At 39.2% G+C, this 19569-nt stretch overlaps 2 protein-coding genes across 3 annotated transcripts; one reads left to right on the top strand and one right to left on the bottom strand.

Moving 5' to 3' along the window:
- The first annotated feature begins 758 nt into the window (after window positions 1-758).
- On the top strand, window positions 759-15505 carry tecrb (trans-2,3-enoyl-CoA reductase b). Of its 2 annotated transcripts, XM_085163158.1 has the most exons (12): window positions 759-875; window positions 6054-6104; window positions 11432-11483; window positions 11602-11646; window positions 11758-11861; window positions 12229-12344; window positions 12867-12972; window positions 13121-13193; window positions 13306-13349; window positions 13436-13493; window positions 13931-14019; window positions 14867-15505. In XM_085163158.1, the coding sequence occupies exons 1-12, from the start codon at window positions 861-863 to the stop codon at window positions 15038-15040; spliced, it is 927 nt and encodes a 308-aa protein (XP_085019284.1). In that variant the 5' UTR covers window positions 759-860; the 3' UTR covers window positions 15041-15505. The 2 variants fall into 2 exon arrangements, with proteins under 2 accessions (XP_085019284.1, XP_085019283.1); XM_085163157.1 differs by lacking the exon at window positions 759-875 and having other exon boundaries at window positions 4841-6104.
- ndufb7 (NADH:ubiquinone oxidoreductase subunit B7) lies at window positions 15359-18518 on the bottom strand. The gene is made up of 3 exons (XM_085163159.1): window positions 18246-18518; window positions 16700-16868; window positions 15359-15842 (listed from the first exon to the last, which is right to left on the bottom strand). The coding sequence occupies exons 1-3, from the start codon at window positions 18355-18357 to the stop codon at window positions 15755-15757; spliced, it is 369 nt and encodes a 122-aa protein (XP_085019285.1). The 5' UTR covers window positions 18358-18518; the 3' UTR covers window positions 15359-15754.
- Between the last annotated feature and the right edge of the window lie 1051 nt (window positions 18519-19569).

Here is a 19569-nt window from a genome sequence, read left to right as displayed (position 1 = left end):
GTAAGATTAACAACACACCACACTGAGTAGAGAGAGACAACCATTCACACTCATACATTTGGCTAGTTTAGAATCACCAGTTAACCTAATCCTAAACCTTTTTTGGGGGGTAGCTGTCATTCCCTTTGCTTATTACCAACCCACAGCATCATCCATGTTGAGCAGCATGCAGAAGAATTTTGGAGGCCAGAAGAACATTTAGACCTATTGAAAACAACTAGGTAAACAGGTATAGGTAATCATAAGTTACATAGGTAAATAATGTGTATTTACCGATGCACAGTGGCAAACTGACACAATCGCACTACCATGCGTTAAGCACAAATCCCAACTGCATGTTGCTCGACTTGGAGGATGCTGTCCATTGGTCAAATGTTGAGTGGTTGAAAAGTGATTCTGAAAGAGGAAATGGAGTGACAAAAGAGTCCACCAGTAATGTGACAAACAAAAACATACACAGACACTAATGCATTAAATTTGAGACATTGAAGTGACACATGACAGGTAATTTAAAAAATCCAACTTTATTAATACAACACTTAATTTACAAGGAAGACTGCAGGGGAAAACCGTTTTCTACAATCTCTTGTTCACTTGAGAGAGCTGCCCTTTAGACTACAAAAAAAATCCAACAATATCGGTGTAGACGCGACCGCTCCGAATTCTCGTCCCATTGGCTACATCCCTGATAAGCCAGGCGTGTACGCACAATTGATGCGGGAGCTGATTGGCTGCGGCGCGATCGCAGTGTTGACCTATGGTGCACGGCTCTGTGCCTCAGCAGTTGTGTATTACTTCGCTGATTGGACGGTTTCCTGTCACTCATCTGGGATACTAAGGAAGGGGTGCAAACTGCCAAGATGAAGCACTACGAGGTAAGTAGTATCTATGAAACTTTACCCGTCAGTGTGGCTACAAATGAATTAATTAAATAATCCCACAAGTTTCCAGACAATTCTCCAAATCAGCGAAAAGAGGTTCAAATTCAAAGCTTTAAACCTGAGCAGTGAAAATAGCACGCTGCTGCATCGCCGCCTCTCATATACTGTGCCCTATATGAACGAGGTGCTGTGGCCTGTTGTCGTTAAAGTCGCGGTTTAATTGGCAAATCCTGTATTCGAAACACAAACAACACCCGCTGATATGATTAATTATACTTACGCTTAGCGTTTGATAAGTTCTCATTGTAAAGTGTAGGCTACTTCTCTGTTAGCTGAAGACTGATAACTGGGTGTAGGTAGGATAATGCTCGGCATCATCGCCATCTCTGGCCGGAGTGACTCATGGCGCTTCTTATCTTATTCTTACCCAATGCAGGTGAACGGTCAAGTGCGCAATCTCAGCACTTCTAAATTAACCCCTGTAGTATAACTGTGGGTTAAAAAAAATAAATAAAAATACATTTTAAATGAGGTGGAATGAGTGAAATTAATTAGGTATTTGTATATTAAGAAGGAAAAACGTGCATAATGGCCTCTTTACTGCTTTATCGCAAACGTGAAAAGCTTCCTGTTTCAAGCAGCCGTTTTACTTGTGCAAGCACCTTACGTTTCTCCAGATGTTAACAGTTTCATGAGCACAAAAAAACCCATCAGACAGGATCTGAAGCAGTCTGACAGAAACCAACCTACCCAGTAACTGCTCTGGCTCCCCCTTTCTCCGTTGACAGGTGTCGCTTTTGAGACCTGTTGGCAGGATTAGAATTTAAATGAGAAAAAAAGACCGAAATGATTTAAAAAAAAATCTAAGAACAAACTTCATTAGATTATCTTTGAAGTAAAATGCATACTTGTATGCTTTTAAATTGTATAAAAAAAAAAAAATTATTAAACATTGGTTTAATTTAACAATTTCGTCTTCTTCACACTGCATCAACTTTATTTGCACTGTAAGGGCTTTTTTCCATGCTTACAATCTGTCTACAGCACACTATGGCATGCAGCCCTTATGTTGAGTTAATTTAAAGAAAAAACAATCCTTAGTACAGGATAAAAACTTGACTGGCCAATGGGGCATAACTGTCTCTTAAGATCTCTGATCAAGCTGCCTGACTCACCTTATCTCGTCAGTTATCACCTCCTGAACTTGTGTACAAGCCCTTTAGTTGGATTTGAAAATTCTAAACATTTTAGATGTGTACATGGAGTTACTGTGTAATAACCAGATGTATGACGGCGCCACATGGAATCAAATACACCAGGTGTTTATACTAACATTTATGACTCAGATTTTTTGGCAAAAATACCTATTAAATTGGTCAGTATTCATAAATATTAAGCATGGTTGTTCAGCTCACTCCCGGTGACTACTTGGCGGGGCCTGGCGCCTGCTGCTCGGTCAGGCCTCTTCCGGGGCGCGGGGGGCCCTCGGGCCTCCGGCCTCTGTGCCTGTGGCTCGGTTCACTCTGGCACAGCTGGCTGCCGGCAGAGCCGGCGGGCACGCCGGTGCAGCCCCCTCTAGCTTCTGCCCGGTGGCTACTGGGTGACCCCTCATCTGGGGATCCTCAGCCCTTCCCATGAAGGTGGCACGGATGCCCCTCCGGTGGTCCTCCTTGGGCTCTTGCACTCTGGGGCCTCTGGATGTCTGGGGCCTGGATCTCCTCCATGCCTGCTTCATGCCCTGGGGGACGGGGCTATGGCTCTCTACATCCTCTAGCAGACCATTACATGGGGAAACCATTTGAATACAAGCGCGCCGATCCACACAGGTGTGCACATGGGTGTTCACTATTCGTAGACTTAAATCACACCTTTCTTGGCTGCTACTTCAAAGCACATTGTGCGCTGTCTGTCCTGCGTGCTGCACAACAACATTCAATATTTAGTATTTACTGCTGTTTTCACTTAGCTAGATTAATGCGATGGTGTTGTGTATAGTATGTTGCATTGTTTTGTTTTTTTTTTTGCTTGTTTTCTATTCTTTTTCTCTCAACAGGTGATCCCGGAGATATTTTTTCTTCCCCCCTTTCTCACTGTCCCTCTCCCCTTCTGTTTTTCTTTTCCTTCCTCTTTCTTTCTCCCTTTCCTATCCCTCACTCATGTCTGTCCCGTCTGTAACAACTGAAAATAAAATAAATAATAAAAACAAAGGTCGATCAAATGGACCAATACGGCAATGCCATGATGATCCATTTGGCAAAATAAATCCATTGGGTATCCTTGTTGGTCTTCAGACAACAATTCTGACGGCTAAAGAACCAAATGGGACAGGCGGGAAAAAAAAAAAAAAAAAAAAAAAAAAAAAAAAAAAAAAGCATGGTTGTTCACTGACTTTTGAAGCAAAATGCATATGTTAAACTTTAATTAACATCATATCTGTGGTTCTTTGTCTCTTTTGGAAACCAAACAGCTAAACTGGATTCAGAGCACTCTGTCATCTTGACTAACTTGACTTGAGCTAAAATCAGTCCACCACATCCTGGGTTCTGTACGATGAAGTGAATTCAACATACCCAGGCTATCTTTCTGTTATCTAGATTCACTTAGTCAGGATAAGCAGTCACATGAAGCAGATTATTAACTAGCTAATACTCAGGTTCCCTCTGCGCGTTCACACGAAAGTGGTAGCATTGGCAGACAAATTACAAACATTCACAAGTGTATATGGCCATCAGAAAGGCTGATTTTTACAGATAGAACTGTAATATAAAAATATGACTCAGAATACTTTATTAATCCCTAAGGAAATTATTTGGTTCCAGTTGCTTCAAGACAATAAAAACGGTGACAGACTGAACTAAATGAAATAATACAATATATTACAAAACATAAGACATGAGTCTAATATATACAAATAGCTCAATTACAAATATCCAGAATATTACAGAGATTAAATATATATGATTGACATTTTACTCTAGAGATCAACCAGTATAAAATAAAATATTCTGGCACATGGCCTTCTCTGTAGCAGGTTAGATTCACAGTATAAGTTACTATGGCGATGTAGCCCAGTAAGAAGTGAACCACCTTTGTAGTCCTGAAAAATCAGGTTTACCCTGAAGTTAACTGGATAACACAAAATCCTAAATTCAATCTGTTCTGATGTTATTGTCCTACTTTTATATATATATATGTATATATTTTAGTTAACTGCCTCCTCAGAGAGTAACCTATGAAGAGAAAAATAAATTAGGCTGCAGGTGTTATAGCTCATGATTCTTCCAAAACATTAGTGTGACTTTTTGGTTTTAACAGTTTAATCTCTGTTTTAATGCATTTACACAAGATAGCACCGGAGAGCAACTCCACAGTCATCAACATGTAATGAGTATCTAGAAATGCATACAAAACCAAAATGTTTCTACTTTGATTGGTGAAAAACATTTTAAAATGATCTCTTACCTTGAATAAATAGGTTCTGTGTAGTCATTATGCAAGTCCACTTAAGCTTGGTGCTCCCTGTTTCCCACTGTCACCCCAGAGTGTATTAGCAGCACAGTCACTGCCAGAGCTTTTATATAGATAGATGAGACGGGGGGAGGTGCTCAGGCAGAGGGTATGCCTGACACATAAACTGAGATAGGATTATTTTCCCAAAGTCTCCGCAGCATTGTCATGTGTCTGCCTCGTTTTTTTTTTCTTCCCAATCTATATGACTACCTTTTTCAGGACAATAATAAACTAATTAAATCACTTCATTTAATCAGACAGGCTGCCTTGCAAAAATGACAAAACAATGGTCAATGCGTCATCTGAGTCTTGTACATTTAATCAAAGCAGTGTGAAGGTGAACAAGTGTTCACAATTCTGACATTTAAAACTTGAATAGTAAATTATGAGTGACACGAAGTTATTTTTTATTTATTCACCTATTTTTATTTATTTTTTTAACCAGAATAACATTCAAATTTAGCTCCTGTTTGGATACATGTAGTGGACATACGGGTAATTAGCTACATAAGATGGTCTGCATTTACACATCCAAATCCAAGTTCGGATCTGATCCTGCTGCCACTTGTGACTGCATGTCTTTCATTCATTTTTTGAAATTGTATCCCAAGTCTTCGTTCTTAGGTAGTGGAATGGTGAAGTTTGCCAAGGGGAATACCCTCACTAAGCCCTCAGACTTGGGAGTGGGGGAGAGGGGGTTGAATTATCACCCTGAGGTGGCAGAAATAGGCGACTGTAGTCGTATGTGACTGAGACGATTGGCTGTTCAGTTTGGTTTCATACTGTAAAACTCCTGTAGGCTGTGATAGTGAAACCTTAAACTGGTGTCACAGTGTTTAGTGATGGACATGGGGGTTGAAGTTAGGAGCTGATTGAATGTCAGCATAGTATGGTTAACAGTAAGAGCATGACATCACAAAATAGACACAGATGGCTGTGGGGTCTGTAGGGAGAGGTCAGGTTATATGGACTTAGCAGGAGGTGTTTTATATTTAGCTGGGTAGAGGAAGACTGGGGGGGGGTCTAACTAGAAAGTGGTGTTGTCACTCTACCTCTCCTTCATCATTCTACTTAGCTGGGAGTTGAGAAGTGTCAATGGTCATCAGGCGTCTGTTTTTAGAAACGAGTTATATTTCAAATGCAAGTCACTGTAGCTCTGAAAGGAAGCTACTGCTCTCAGGTCCTGAAGTTTCTTTAATGATAAACACAGGTGACAGCTGGGGAATACTGGGCATTCCTACATATGCACACACACAGGCAGCATATGTTTGTGCTGCAGGGGTCGCCTGGGAGTTAAAGTGGCACAACAGAAGTGAAGGAATGAGTGGGGTGCAGACAGGGAGGGAGGGAGAGTAAAAGAATGGGAGAGGAATAGGGAGAGACAGATTTATTTCCACAGCTGAGAGCCTCCTCTCTCTTCTCCAGCTAAGTCTGCATCTGAGATAAACATTTGAGAGGTGGAGAGTGACGAGAGAACTGAGGGGAAGACGGGAATAAACCGAGAGCAGGAGAAGAACTGTGGACATGGATGCCCTAGCATTAGAGGCCACAGGCAACAAAAGGGTGGCTAACGGGGCAGTAGTGCCGGCCCCGCTGCCGGTCCAAGCCCAGAGTAAACGCAAACCTGCCAAAAAAACTAAAAAGGCTGTTGTTTTCTTTGAGGTGGAGATTCTGGACGCCAAGACCAAGGACAAGCTCTGCTTCCTGGACAAGGTAAGACGTCAGTCCTCTTTTTTTACACATTTGTGGAACCTTTTTTTTCTTAAATATTTATGCAACTTTAATTTTACTTTCACACCTAACTTACTTTGATACCTGATCTTTTTAAAAACTGCTTGTGCACATGTAATCATTGCTTCTCTGCTCAGTCCAATAGATCCAATATTTCTCTTCTTATACTTCAGTAGAATGGTCTTTTTATGCAAGTCAGGTGTTTTCTAGAACATGGAAAAGCTGCTATAGCTGTACTCCCCACTGTCTGTCAGTGGGTGTGCACAGCCTTTGAGTGCTGCTGTCTGTAAATGGTGCACACACTGAAGTGCCTTTCATACATACAGCACAGCACTACTGGTTTTATTTATCTGGATATGGTAGAGGTTATTGACGCACATACAAGAAGACGTACAAAATAAGAGTAACAACTGCAGCCTAATGCAGTCTTGTGTTACATCTGTAGCCTGTATTTATTCCCACACTTATTATTTTGGAGGGGTCGGACAGATGGTTCACTTAAAGCATTGGGCATTACAATATAAATGCAATCACAGTTGTGCGTGGCCTCAGACATGCATGCGCTTATGTGCAGTGAAATATGTTGATAATGTATGATTAAATATTGCTAGACACTTTCAAGGCATTCCCATGTTTCACTATGACACTTTATAAAATATGACCAGAACCACACTTGAGTGGTTGCCTGGTGATTGTGAACAATTCACAAAGCAGGAACTCCAGCAACACTTGAGGGAAGATGAACAACTTTAATAATTTACCAACGCGTTTCGGCTTGTGGCCTTCATCAGGGTCATCTGATCTGATTGTGAACAATCACAAGTAGGTGTGACGAACAGCTGGTTGCTCAGAAGTTCAACATGCAACACCCTCAACATTTGGGCACTTTTAAGGTTACAGGACACCTGGTGGGAGGCATTCTGTCTCCAAACAGTCACAGCGCAACTCAGACTAACAGCTGTTTGTTTTGCATATTGGCAATGGTTTGCAAGTAGCCGTGTAATTTCTAGACACAGACAGTCTTTCAGCATGTTACAATCATTCGGAATCAGTCTGAGTCGATGACCGTAACTCATCTGCAACTCACCGCTTTGCAGTGAGAGACTTGATTCAACTGGTTGCCAACTGGTTGTATTCTGGTTATTCTGGGTCCTGCAGCAACAATTTCACTATCTGTTGAGGAATTTCTGTTTCAAATCTATGTGCTTCTGGCTGAAGGTAGCTAATATGATTATCAATGTATGCAGACAGCAACACATTGCAATCTTTGCTACTTTATCACGAACAGATTGTGTATAATTGCCAACACGAGTCCTTTCAATAGCAAACTAAATCGGTCTTATTGCTATTTTTTTTGCTATCTTTGCACACCAAAGGAACTTTAAAGAAGGCTACAAACTGTGTGTGTTCACAGACCTGGAGTCAGTTTTGCACACGTTGCAGTAATTTTGGTGGAGCTGTTGTCTCTAACCACTGTTTTCCACAGTGTGACTGCAGCATAAGAGCAAAAGAATGATTTCTACTATAGAAATACACCTTAAATTGAGCAGCTACTACAGTATTGCAGCACATATGTAGTTTTTCAGATTTACTCCTTGTTTGTCACTGTCTGGTCAGTGGTATTAATCATGACAATTATATTGATCTTATATATAAAGTGTGTGTATATGTATGAGATTCAGGTTTGGCTCTATTTAACCACTCCTACAGTCTTTGAAAAATGTAAATATTTCTGCTTTTGTGCTGTTTATTCCAAAATGTGATTGAACCTGTTTGAAGATACACAAGATATTAAGACAAAAAATAGGAACAATAGTCTGTTGATTGCATCAGTTTAACTCTAACAGCTATAGTAGCTATAAAATCTATCACAACAGAAGCAGAATTAGTACAAGATTGCTTTAGACTTTACATTCATTGACATTTAACATCAGTTTTAAATTTCTTTTTAATTTTGAAGTGTGCCCTGTTTCACTGCTGCAATACAACAAACCATTTACACCGCTGTTACATTTGACCAGTGTGTTGACTGATGGACTTCAGTTGTGTTTACAGTTGGGACTAAGTGGGTATCAGCACTGCATTAGCCATATTTACTTTGAAAGGATGTTTAAGCCAACTTTATCAGGCATATTTACAGTTATTTCTACTCCCCCTGTGCTTATGTTATTGTAATGTTTGACAGATTTAAATTGTTAGTGCTCAGCCTGCAGGTTATTGCTCTTGCATTAGAACTGTTTAGTGTATTGTTGTTGTGAGTCCGGTGAGTGTAGAGTTGCATTAGTCAAATTCACGGTGTGATCAGCCACGGCAGACTCTGCTTATTAAAGGCTACTCCTCAGGAACGCAGAGTATAAGGTTGTATCCTTATTGGATTATACTCTGTTGTCAGCTTAGCAGAGTTTCTATGGTGATAACATCATCAATCTTATCACCTCTTTGGAGGCAGCTTGACAGATGTGACAGATATAGATTTGGAATCTGGACAGAAGGCCCTTTGGGAGAGAGGTTTGGTCCTCCAAAGTAGGCTAACGGAGCTAAACTGACTAGCTGTCTGACACATTTTTAAAAAAAATAAAATAAAAATTAAGTTCTGTATTATGTCTGGCTCGGTGTGTGTATATGACTGACTGACTGACTTCATACTAAATGAGGCCTGCAGAAAGAGTGGGAGTTCAGACAGGTGGTTGGTCCATCTAATTCAACGATAGTGATGTCATCCTGCTGAAAATGGCATGTGGTCTTCGGGGGGACATGAACAGAAGCCAAGTCAATTACAGCAGCAGACCTGCTCAGTCTACTACTGATTTGTCACACAATCTTTGAAAGCCAAGACGAGGGAGCGACACTTCAACAGGCAGATGATGACAGAATGTAAAGCAGTATCTCCTTACACTCCTTGTGAGCACTGAAATAAGCAATCAGCAAGTTTGATTTAAAGCTTAAAAAATAGTTCCCATCCTTTCTTAAAGACAATTGCAGAGATGGCTTACCATTGCTAAACTGTCTACACTGAAAAGTGCTGGCCTGGCTAAGAAACTGTAATGGCATTTTAGTCTTAACTTAGTGTAGTGGTTCTCACAATCACCCAATGTGCAAAAAAGGTCCCTGGTTCGCAGATGGAAAGAAACACAGGTTCATCAAGGGTTGTGTTATTGATACTCACAGCTTGCAAACAGCAGCATTTTAGCAAGTTAAAGTAAATGAAAGACATTTTCCTTTTGTTATGAGCTACTGCTGTTTATGAGACCGTACCTAATTCAAAGAGCGAGTCTACTGAAAAAGGTGCCCGCAGCAGCGTTATAGTACAATAGTAGTGACCCAGCAGTATATTAAGTGACATATTATAAACCAAATGTAAGCACAAATTTAGCTTAGGTAGTGTTTTCCCTGGAAATTTTAAGTTGAACTATAAAACAACTGTCTTTAAATTAACTTAACCTTATTGTGGTTAAAATATTGTGAAATAGTAAAACACAAAAAATATTTTGTACCAAGAAGTTGAAGCTTGGGTTGAGCTTTTTAACGAGATTCTTAAAACCTTCATTTTCAATCTGCTTGCTCTTCCTGTCATATTCAGCGCAGTTAGCGAGTGCTCCAGCAATTCTTGGGGTCATTTGTTTACATTAAGGTCACTGACCACCAGTTGCTGCCATCTCCTCCTCCATAGCCTGGTTGTACTTGATGGTGTTTTCACCTTAACTGGTGAGAGAAGTTTGTTGTTTCCATCTTCAGCAGAAACAGTTTTCTTGTATGTTTTGTTTGTTAGAGGAGGTTGAAGTACCTCCTTTTTAAGGTAAATAAATCAGAGGCTGACGCACAGCTCTCGCTGTCAGACTTGCCCGGGCTTGTCTCAGTTTTATGGGCACTAGTAAGTGGAACAGGATCAGAATCAAATACTTAATCCCAGAGGAAAATATGTTGTTACAGTTGCTCTAAGACCATAAGAACAGTAACAGACCGAACTAAATTAAATAAGACAATATATTATAAAGTTAAAAAATGTAAGAAATAGCTCTAATATTTACAAATAGCTCAATTATAGATATCCAGAATATCAAATGTATGGCGTTGTTGGAATAACAATATAACACTTTTGTCATGTAGAAATGTATACAGTGGCCCCTCGTTCATCACGGGAGTTACTTTCTAAAAATAACCCGCGATAAGTGAAATCCACAAAGTAGCCAACTTTATTTTTTACAGTTATTATAGATGTTTTATGGCTGTAAAACCCCTCAGTATACACTTTTCTCAGACAGGCATGAACATTGTCACACTTTTCTCTCTTGTTTAAACACTCTCAACGTTCAAACCTTTGTATTATAGAATGAAACCAAAGGCACCTGACGGTGCAAAACGTTTCGTGGACATTGTTGTGTTTGTTAGGGAGAAAACTTACATACAGTACAGCACTTCAGAGTCACACTGCTCGCGATTGAAGATTTATGTAAATTTGACAGGCTGAATGCATTCTATACTGTGCAGGAGACACAGAACGAGATTGATTGACAATGGTCTACAGCCAATCGGGGCGGAGAACACAATGCGCAAAAAAAGAAAGAAAGAAAAACAGGCATAATTGCACCAAAAAAATCCACGAGGCCGCGAAAGGTGAACCGCGTTATAGCGAGGGACCACTGTATCTGTGCCAGATTTTATAATTGCACTATGCTTGGAGTCAGATGACACAAAGATGTTTAATTCATTTCTGCCTAATTGTACATTACTCCAAATAAATCATATCACAGATAACATTAGAAGTTAGTATGTGCCCTAAGATTAGCAGAACTTGCCACACTGTCAACCTGCTAAAAGCAGCCTGCTTTTTTAAGACTGTAGTTTTGTTTTGGTTGTTCATTTTGTTTGAATGCATGCCTCCTTAGCTTAAACAGATAAAACCACTTGTTCAAATAATTGTGACAGTGATTATTACTTTAAACAACAAGATTCAAGCTAATTCCCCAGGGTTTCACTGTTTGTTGTCCCGTAACAACTGTTCATGTCCATATTTACCTTTGTGCGCTCTTCGTGTTTCTGTTTCGTCGTCATTCCTTTTTTATATTGGGGGGTTGTTGAGCCATTGCTGGCAGCCTGGCATGAGGTTGTGTACTTTGGCTGTGTGTGTCTGTGCCAAGTTTCTTTGAAACCCTAATACCAGCTGTTAAATAGCTCACATCCATGGGGTGTGCGCACACAGTCAAAGCTAAATTTACCCCTAATCACCATCATGAATGGAAAACAGGGTTATTATCTGTTCCTTTGTATGTACACGTCCCTGCACTTATTTATTGTGATATTATTTGTAGGTTGAGCCAAATGCCACCATCGGGGAGATCAAGTCTATGTTCCACAAAAGCCGTGAGTGCCATCTGTCTGCAGCTTCATAAATCTAAGTCAAGATCAAGGAAATCTTCTAACGTGGCCTAGATAAATACTTCAAAACAGTCTTAAGAAGATCTGTTTTTGTTTGTTTCAGATCCTCAGTGGTACCCAGCCCGACAGTCCATTCGCCTCGACCCCAGTAGGTCCACTTAAATCAATGTTTTCCTTCTGACTTTAAATCATTTATTTTTATAATTTATTTATTTTAAATACATTTTAAATCTCATATTAAGTAACGTGTGTTTTTCAGAGGGGAAGTCTCTGAAGGACGAGGACGTTCTGCAGCATCTTCCTGTAGGGACTACAGCCACCTTCTATTTCAGAGACCTGGGAGCTCAGATCAGCTGGGTCACAGTGAGTACAACACAAAGACAGCTCCAAAGACAGGAACATATTGTGCTGCCATGAATGGGTCCAACAGCGCTGTCAAGCCCAGATACATCAGTGCAAGTGGGATCAAGCAGAGCTATATAGAGTTTTCCCTGTGTGTAGAAATTGAGTGTGTGTTTGTGGGTCAGACGTTTAGACCTAACTTTGAGGTTAATTTGCTACACAGAAGTCCACTTTGACAGTGAAGGTTGTTTTGACTCTGCAGGGAGATGCAGGACAAGCAGATGGAAAATAATTTATGACCAAGGTTAAAATGACTGAGAGTGTATGTTCATTGTTTGAGTCTCCAAAGTTCTGACTAATCTTTCTTGTTCCTTTGTTTGTTTTTCAGGTTTTCCTAACAGAGTACACCGGTCCACTGGTCATCTATCTGTTGTTCTACTTCAGGGTTCCCTTCATCTACCCACCCAAATATGACTTTACCACCAGTAAACACTGGGTTGTACAGTGAGTGTCTCAAACACACTTTCAGAACACTTAGGTAGTCAAACAGAGCCTGCTTGTCCTCTTTTGTGACCATCTCAACAGCTCAAATAGAAGATTGATAACACTCTTGTGCCTGTCATCTAAATATAAAGCTTTAGCTGTAGTAAACAACATTGTAAGCTTAGTGTTGTAAACACTTCTGATGAGTTTTATCCCTAATTGTATATCAAATACAAACACTGATAAGCGGACATTAAAGTATAAATGGATTTTATTAAATGTGAACTAGTCTGTAGTCTGACAAAACCCCAGAAACTTGCTGTAAGCAGTCAAAAGTCAAAGTCAAGCAGTCATTGCTTTGTTTGCAACTTAATGAAGGACACCTATTTTATTTATTTATTTATTTTAAAAAGGCTGATGGGTTATTGTTGTCACCCTGCCAGGGAGGAAGCAAGGCTTAAAAAATACTAGCAGCCACCAATATTTTTTAAGTTATTTAAAAAAAAATGTAATAAGTCTAATCAAGTGCTTATATTTTTCCAGTCTTGCCTGTATGTGTCACTCTTTCCACTACGTTAAGAGACTCCTGGAGACGCTGTTTGTCCATCGCTTCTCTCATGGAACAATGCCGTTACGCAACATCTTCAAGGTGATTTAAAAATGCATATCATTGTTACCTTACCTCATACAAATATGTTTTTTGAAGATCTGATTTAAGTACAGTACAAGATGAAAAGTGTTTCATTTTCTGACTGAAAATGTTGGGCTGACAATGCTTCTGTCACATTCTGTTTTAGAACTGTACCTACTACTGGGGCTTTGCAGCATGGATGGCTTATTACATCAACCACCCGCTATATACGCCACCCAGTGAGTATGCATGCAGCTACAATTTCTTACAATCAACGCTCACACCTGCCAGTGTGTCATTGTAACTCTTTTTTTTCCCCTTTGCTGATTACATTGATTGCCTCTCTTGCAGTTTATGGGGAGCAACAGATAAGAATTGCCCTTATCATATTCTTGGTAAGAACATTTCTACGCTTAGATTTTTTAAAACACTTTTTTGTTTTGATTTAACACGTTAGGAGTGACATGGTTTCTTTTTCCAGTTCTGTCAGATCGGCAACTTCTCCATCCACATTGCTCTTCGGAACCTTCGTCCACCAGGTAAACACACCTGTCAAATCTGTACATCAATATCTCCATACCTTTTCTTCTCTTTCTAGAAATACTATTTGAAGAGTATTATGATTTTAATATTTCCTTATAGAAAATGACAAACTCAAACTACACCTATGACTATGAACAAAAAGTGACTTCCTCAAGATGTTGATAAGTTATAATGAAGTATAATATGTGACATTAGACATTTTCAGTGTAAAATAAAAACTTCATATAGAAGCTTCATATAGAACCCTGTTTTCGTGTGTGTGTGCGTTCATGCTATTTTCATAGTCCAAATCTGACTGAAAAATAAAATTGTGGTCTCTTTGCAGTCTCAGTAGTTTTAAACAAAACATTATTCTGTCAACAAATAATAAAACTAAAGATGACTGCATGGATTGAAAATATTTTGAATTTTCATTCACCCACCCTAAATCCAGGCTCTAAGACCAGGAAGATTCCCTATCCAACCAAGAACCCCTTCACCTGGATCTTTCTGCTGGTCTCCTGTCCCAACTACACCTATGAGGTAACAGGTTTAATGACTTTGGTGGCTAAAGGTTTTCTGTCCACTGTAGTAACAAATCAGTTTTAAGAGGGTCATTGATGCTTTAACCATGCAGCTGAATGTACTCTCACTTGAATATATAAATTGTAGTTTCTCACTTGTATTGAAGTATGTTCAGTTTGTTAAACTATGGGGTGAGCCAGTATAGGTCTGGGGGAAAATATGGATTGAAACTGCAGATTTAATCTTTTTTCCCCACTTTGCTTTCCTTGTGCTTTAATTCAACTCGGGACCCTTTTGTTGTTAATAGCTTTTTTCCTTCTTCTCAAGGGGGGGGAGCAAGTCTGAAGGGTTCAGAACTGCTGCATTAATCAAAGAGTTTGCTGCCCTCTGGTGGCATTGGTACATCTTTATCACATAACTGGCTTTTCTCCTTGAGAGAACTATGCATTGTTCATTTTTGTTCATGGGTCAGGTTATGGACCCAGGACCTTTGATGTCTTACAACAGATCTTTTGGACTTGTAGTTGGATTGGTGGAGCTCTGTTTGACAATCTATAGCAGATAATCTAGTGATTGGAATCTGAAGTCTGGAAGTTAGGTCAATTACATTGGTGGTGGAAAAACAAAATCTGTTCGTCCCACCAGATTTTAATCTGACTGTAAAGTAAATACATTGTGTAGTTACCTCATTAATCTTTAGTGAAAAAAAATTATTTCCATCACATGTACATGGATTCATAAAAATCTGAAAACTCAGTGTACTGCTCACTGTTGACAACCGTCTCTGTAGGAGTGTAGTGACAAAGGAACCAGATAAGGGGAAAAGGAAAGCTTATGTCTCACATCCTTCTCCTTCCTCCTGCAGTTGGGCTCCTGGCTTGGTTTCACCCTCATGACCCAGTGTCTGCCAGTGGCCTTCTTTACTTTGGTGGGCTTCATCCAGATGACCGTTTGGGCAAAGGGGAAGCACCGCAGCTACCTGAAGGAGTTCCGAGACTACCCTCCTCTCCGCTCGCCCATCCTGCCTTTCATCCTGTAGAGGACTAGTCAGCACTGCCTGTTTGTAGGAATCAAACCCTCCCCTTTTCCTTGCTTTAAAATCTACAGTGGAACTTGAACTGGGAAAAGGGAGCCTGTTTTTTTTCCCCCATGATGTTCAACCTTTGTTTTCCCTTCCTGTAATCTGTCCCCTTTTGTCTTGTGTGAGAATGTAAAACACTAGTATTGCTCTAAATTTTTTTATTGAAGACAAACCCTGATTGGTTAATTGAGTTTTGATGTATGTTTGCTTTCCCAGAGCAGTTTTCACCTTTAAACTAACCAGTGTATATATGACACCACGGTTCCTTTTTTTCCCCCCAGTACTGTTGTTTAGGGGTTGAATTTGCACCTGGTGATATTCAGTATAGAGTTCTCAGTTTTTATTTCCATAAATCCAAATCTGAAACCGTGACAGAACTTAATTTGTTAATGTCTGATGTAATTTATTAAAAAAGTAAACCAACATGTGGTTGTGTCATTTCAGGTTAATTCATGACATCTACACTACTTGAAAATTACCTTTTAAAACAGTAATGATCAAATAAATCAAAATCCTTTTATGGTGAAATGGTTCATCTGAATAGAGTTGTCTTTTATAACATCAGTTTTTTTATTTTCAGTAATAAGATGCTGGATGTAGAGCTTAAACAATATTGTTTAATGTGAACAGTAGCAGGTATATACAAAGAAGTAGAATCAGAGGATGAACTGATTATGCCGCTTGAGCCTGAGCCTCAATTCTCTTCTTCCTCAGTTGGAGCCTCCTCTCCCTCTCGTACTCTTTCATACGCATCACATAGCTGCAGGCAGAAACACACAAGCATCAGGGTGAAGTTTATTGATGAAATCTGGGGTTTTGTGTTGCTTTGATATTCAAAGAAGAAAACAAGTTGCTCTGTTTATACCGAGCAGGAATTTCTGAGGCTTAAAAATTAGGAAGTGCAAGAAACTTCAGTTTCAAATGTGAATTGATCCTCACAGACTTCCATGTTAAAACCCTTTTGGTACAGCTAGTTCAAGAACTTTAACATTTTGGTGGGGATCTCAAGAAATTTAATCTCCTAGGACCTGGCATCCACATATGTGGACATCACATTTTGGGTTGTGTAGAGCAAAATTTAGCATTTTGGTCTTGACAAGGGCCTAATATCCACTTATGACGACATTATACTGCCACTGTTATATTGAAATTTAAAGCAAATGTCCTCTAATGTGGATCTCATTTTTCTCAGAAACAAATCAGGTAAAAACAAAAAACAAATCTGGTCATTCTTTGTTTTTACATTCATCAGTCCAAATAGCAAAGAGAAATTAAAAATGCATGCCATGAAAGAGTTTGGCTCTTAGGAGGTTAAAGGAAAGCTAAATGGACCTTGTGTTTTTTAGACTCCACATGACCAGATTGTTTTCATAGACTTCATAATTACTCTAGATATGAATCATGTGTGGCTAAGATTTACTTACATCTGACAGTAATACAGGCTTCCTCAATATCAATAGTTTTAAAAAAGTGAATCTACCATAAATAAAGATCTACTCATAGGAGCAGACCTCAGTTTTCACTTTATATATATGTGTTTTTTTTTAAGTTTAATTATTATTTATCGTTTTAAATTGAAGCACTAACAGCAATGTCTATACAACTGTAAGCACTTACTCCTGGTGCTCGCAGTAGTCCCAGTCGTGTCTCTCATGCTTGCAGGCTAAGAAGTTGGGCCAGTTGTCCCTCTTGCACTTCATGAGTTTCAGGAGGTAATGGGCACAGTAGTCCCTCTGCTCCACAGGCAACTGGGCCAAGTTCATCTGCTCCTGTGTTGCAATCATCTCTGACAAAGGGACACAAATTGTGAATCATTACCAAGTAAAACACCCCGATGTGCTAAATAGAATATGATATATAGAAGCTTGCAATAAAAAGTAATTGGTCTGACCTTATTCTTAGTCACAATTATGGATAAACACAATATGGCTAAACTAATATCACCAAACATTTTCATGTCTTGATTGAAAATATTGAGAAAGCAGTTAAAGTGCAGTCTGAAAAAACTAAGTGAATCACAAAAGTAGCTGCTTCTGACACTTTTTAAACCATTGCTTGCACAAAATGGTTTGATTTTATCAAAGTTTCTGGGGTGATTTAACTTTACAGCCTTTTCAATATCACACAAAAACATGCCAGCTGGGTCGAGGTCAGAACTGTTTTTCAAACAGGAAATTCATTCTTACTCTCTACCCTTTCCCCTCACCCCCCATCTGGCGATTGGAGACAGAAGTTCCTCCAAGGACTTGGTTGTACTGGAAGTCTCTTCCTAGTAAAAATGAGTTCTTTTTCCCACCATCCCTAAGTGTTTGCCAAAAGTGGCCTGCTGGATAATTGGGGTTCTCTTTAATGTACAGATTCTTTATGCTGCATTAAAAAGTTCTTTAAAATGATTGTTGTTGCTATATGAATATGTAACTCTGCTAAATATAGTATCCTGGGAAAAGTCATTTTTTCAGACCAAGGATCTCTTTCCCTCATCTCCCCAAAGTAGTATTGAGGAGCTTCCTAGAGGACTTCTGCAATGTTGCACTGGCTTCTGTCACTTTTATTACAGTGGATACATAAATATAGGTTAAGCAAGTTAGAGGTAGGCATTTTGAAGTTGCTTTTGGGATGCCCATTCACCATGAGAATCGAGAATTTCCTCAATTTCTAGACAGGATGTCTAATTGTAGTTTGATGAACACTCAGGTCTTCTGTAAACTGTTGCGAAAGAGATAATGCTCAAACTAAACTCTTGAGAAGAGTAAACTTTGTCAGTATAGACTTTGTTTGTATACTTTTGTACATCTGACTCCAAGTATCTTGGCACAGAGGTCCATAGAAAGTTTCTAGCCTAATCTGAACTGTGAGTGATTAAACCAGTTGTGCAATGCAACCATGAAAACACAACTTTTTCTGTGATAGAAACTTAGTTTGATGGCGGAGATTAGAATCCCCTTCACGAGTAATCTGTGCCGAAATCCTGGTACAGCTCATGACAAACTAACAAAACCAGTTAGCTGGTAAGCTAACCAACAAATTACCGCAAAGCTAACGTAAGCTAACACTTGACAGGCCAAACTAGCTGCTAATAAATCAATTCCAGTCTCAATTAATAAAAAAATAATAATAAATAATGCAGCTGTAAAAGAGGCTGAGCTGCTAGCTGCAGACCAACCTCTCTCCTTCCTTTCTGCAAAGCCGAACTGCGGGTCGAACTCGAATTTCTTCGCCGGGTCGGGTTCGGTGTCCGTCTCGGTGACATATCTTCTGACCAGGTGGGCTCCCATGACACCGAGTAAACGTACACTGTTGAAATCAACAAATTCTGGTCGCTTTTCTTTGGCGCTAACGAAATCTTTACAGAATTATTCTGCTATCTGCCATTCGGTCACCTCCACAAGCCTCCTGCTACCACTTCCGGCTGTCACCGGAAAAAAATAGCCCAGCCAAGCCAGTCGGGAAACAAAACAAATGAGAAAGGTTCCGCTTGTTACCCCGTCACTGCACTCACATTCACCTTTCCCGTTGTATTTGTAAACTGTTGTTTCTACATATAATTCACTACTACTGATGAGTAGTAGTGAATTATATGTACTCACAACTCATCAAAACAGTTTGTGCTTTTGTCAATCAGAACTGCAGAGTTGTCACTTACCTAAATGCTGTCCAGCATTGCACTGGTGCCTTCAATTAAATCTTTTTGTTTTGTTTTTTAGATATGGATTTCTCTTCGCTTTGGAGACGGTGGCAATGATAATAAGATAAGACGCAGAGCTAAAGATGTTAGATTGTCACTGGGAGTGACCAGGAGGGATGGCTCGCTCAGCTTTAGAGACAAAGTTGAAATTGTTTGGACATGTGGAGTTCAGGGTTAGTTTATACATTGAACAAAGGATGTTGAAGATGGAGCTGGCAGGCAGAAAGAAAAGGGGAAGACACCAGAATTTTTTTTAATAGATGTAGTCAAGGAGGACATGCAGGTTGATGTGACAGAAGAGGACGCTAGGAATGAAAGTTTTTCTCAGTTTCAGCAATTATATTGCAAAAAGTCCTTTTACACTATGTAATTGCGAAAAAAGACTTTTTTTTCTTTTTTTTTTGCTTTGACATATGTGAAAGAGGTTTTTATTATTTTAGTGTCTGTTGCATAATTGAGTCTGTTATGAGAAAAGCCTTAACTCCATTAATTAAACTATAATTAAAATGTATTTCTGTTTATTTAAATGTCTCAGTGTAAGTAATTATACCATAGTTTTGTGTTTCAAATTTGTAATTAATTAAATTAAATTTAAAAAAATCAGTCTAACACTGAAGAAATTGTGAGTAACAAAACATTTCTCCCACTGAAAACGCTGCATCGAGAAAAACAAAGTCAACTTTTTGGGACTTCCTTACATGGATAACTGAGCATACATTAAGACAAAGTTAATTTTTCCAGAGCTGAAACCTCATCAACTAGCTTATATTTTCATTATTATTAATGATTAATATAAGTAATA

This window comes from Neolamprologus multifasciatus, chromosome 6, assembly GCF_963576455.1.
Source record: "Neolamprologus multifasciatus chromosome 6, fNeoMul1.2, whole genome shotgun sequence".
NCBI classification, from domain to species: domain Eukaryota; kingdom Metazoa; phylum Chordata; class Actinopteri; order Cichliformes; family Cichlidae; genus Neolamprologus; species Neolamprologus multifasciatus.
Note: the sequence above shows the minus strand (reverse complement) of the source record. Positions and strands in the feature narration are given on the sequence as shown.

Excerpts from the sequence above, each read along its gene's own strand:
- tecrb (XM_085163157.1), top strand. The coding sequence starts at position 5,916 with ATGGATGCCCTAGCATTAGAGGCCACAGGCAACAAAAGGGTGGCTAAC. Across the intron at positions 12,345-12,866 it reads AGTAAACACTGGGTTGTACA|TCTTGCCTGTATGTGTCACT; the intron begins GTGAGTGTCTCA and ends ATATTTTTCCAG. Across the intron at positions 14,020-14,866 it reads GTCCCAACTACACCTATGAG|TTGGGCTCCTGGCTTGGTTT; the intron begins GTAACAGGTTTA and ends TTCCTCCTGCAG.
- ndufb7 (XM_085163159.1), bottom strand. The coding sequence starts at position 18,357 with ATGGGAGCCCACCTGGTCAGAAGATATGTCACCGAGACGGACACCGAA. Across the intron at positions 16,869-18,245 it reads TGCAGAAAGGAAGGAGAGAG|AGATGATTGCAACACAGGAG; the intron begins GTTGGTCTGCAG and ends TCCCTTTGTCAG. Across the intron at positions 15,843-16,699 it reads GACTACTGCGAGCACCAGGA|CTATGTGATGCGTATGAAAG; the intron begins GTAAGTGCTTAC and ends TTCTGCCTGCAG.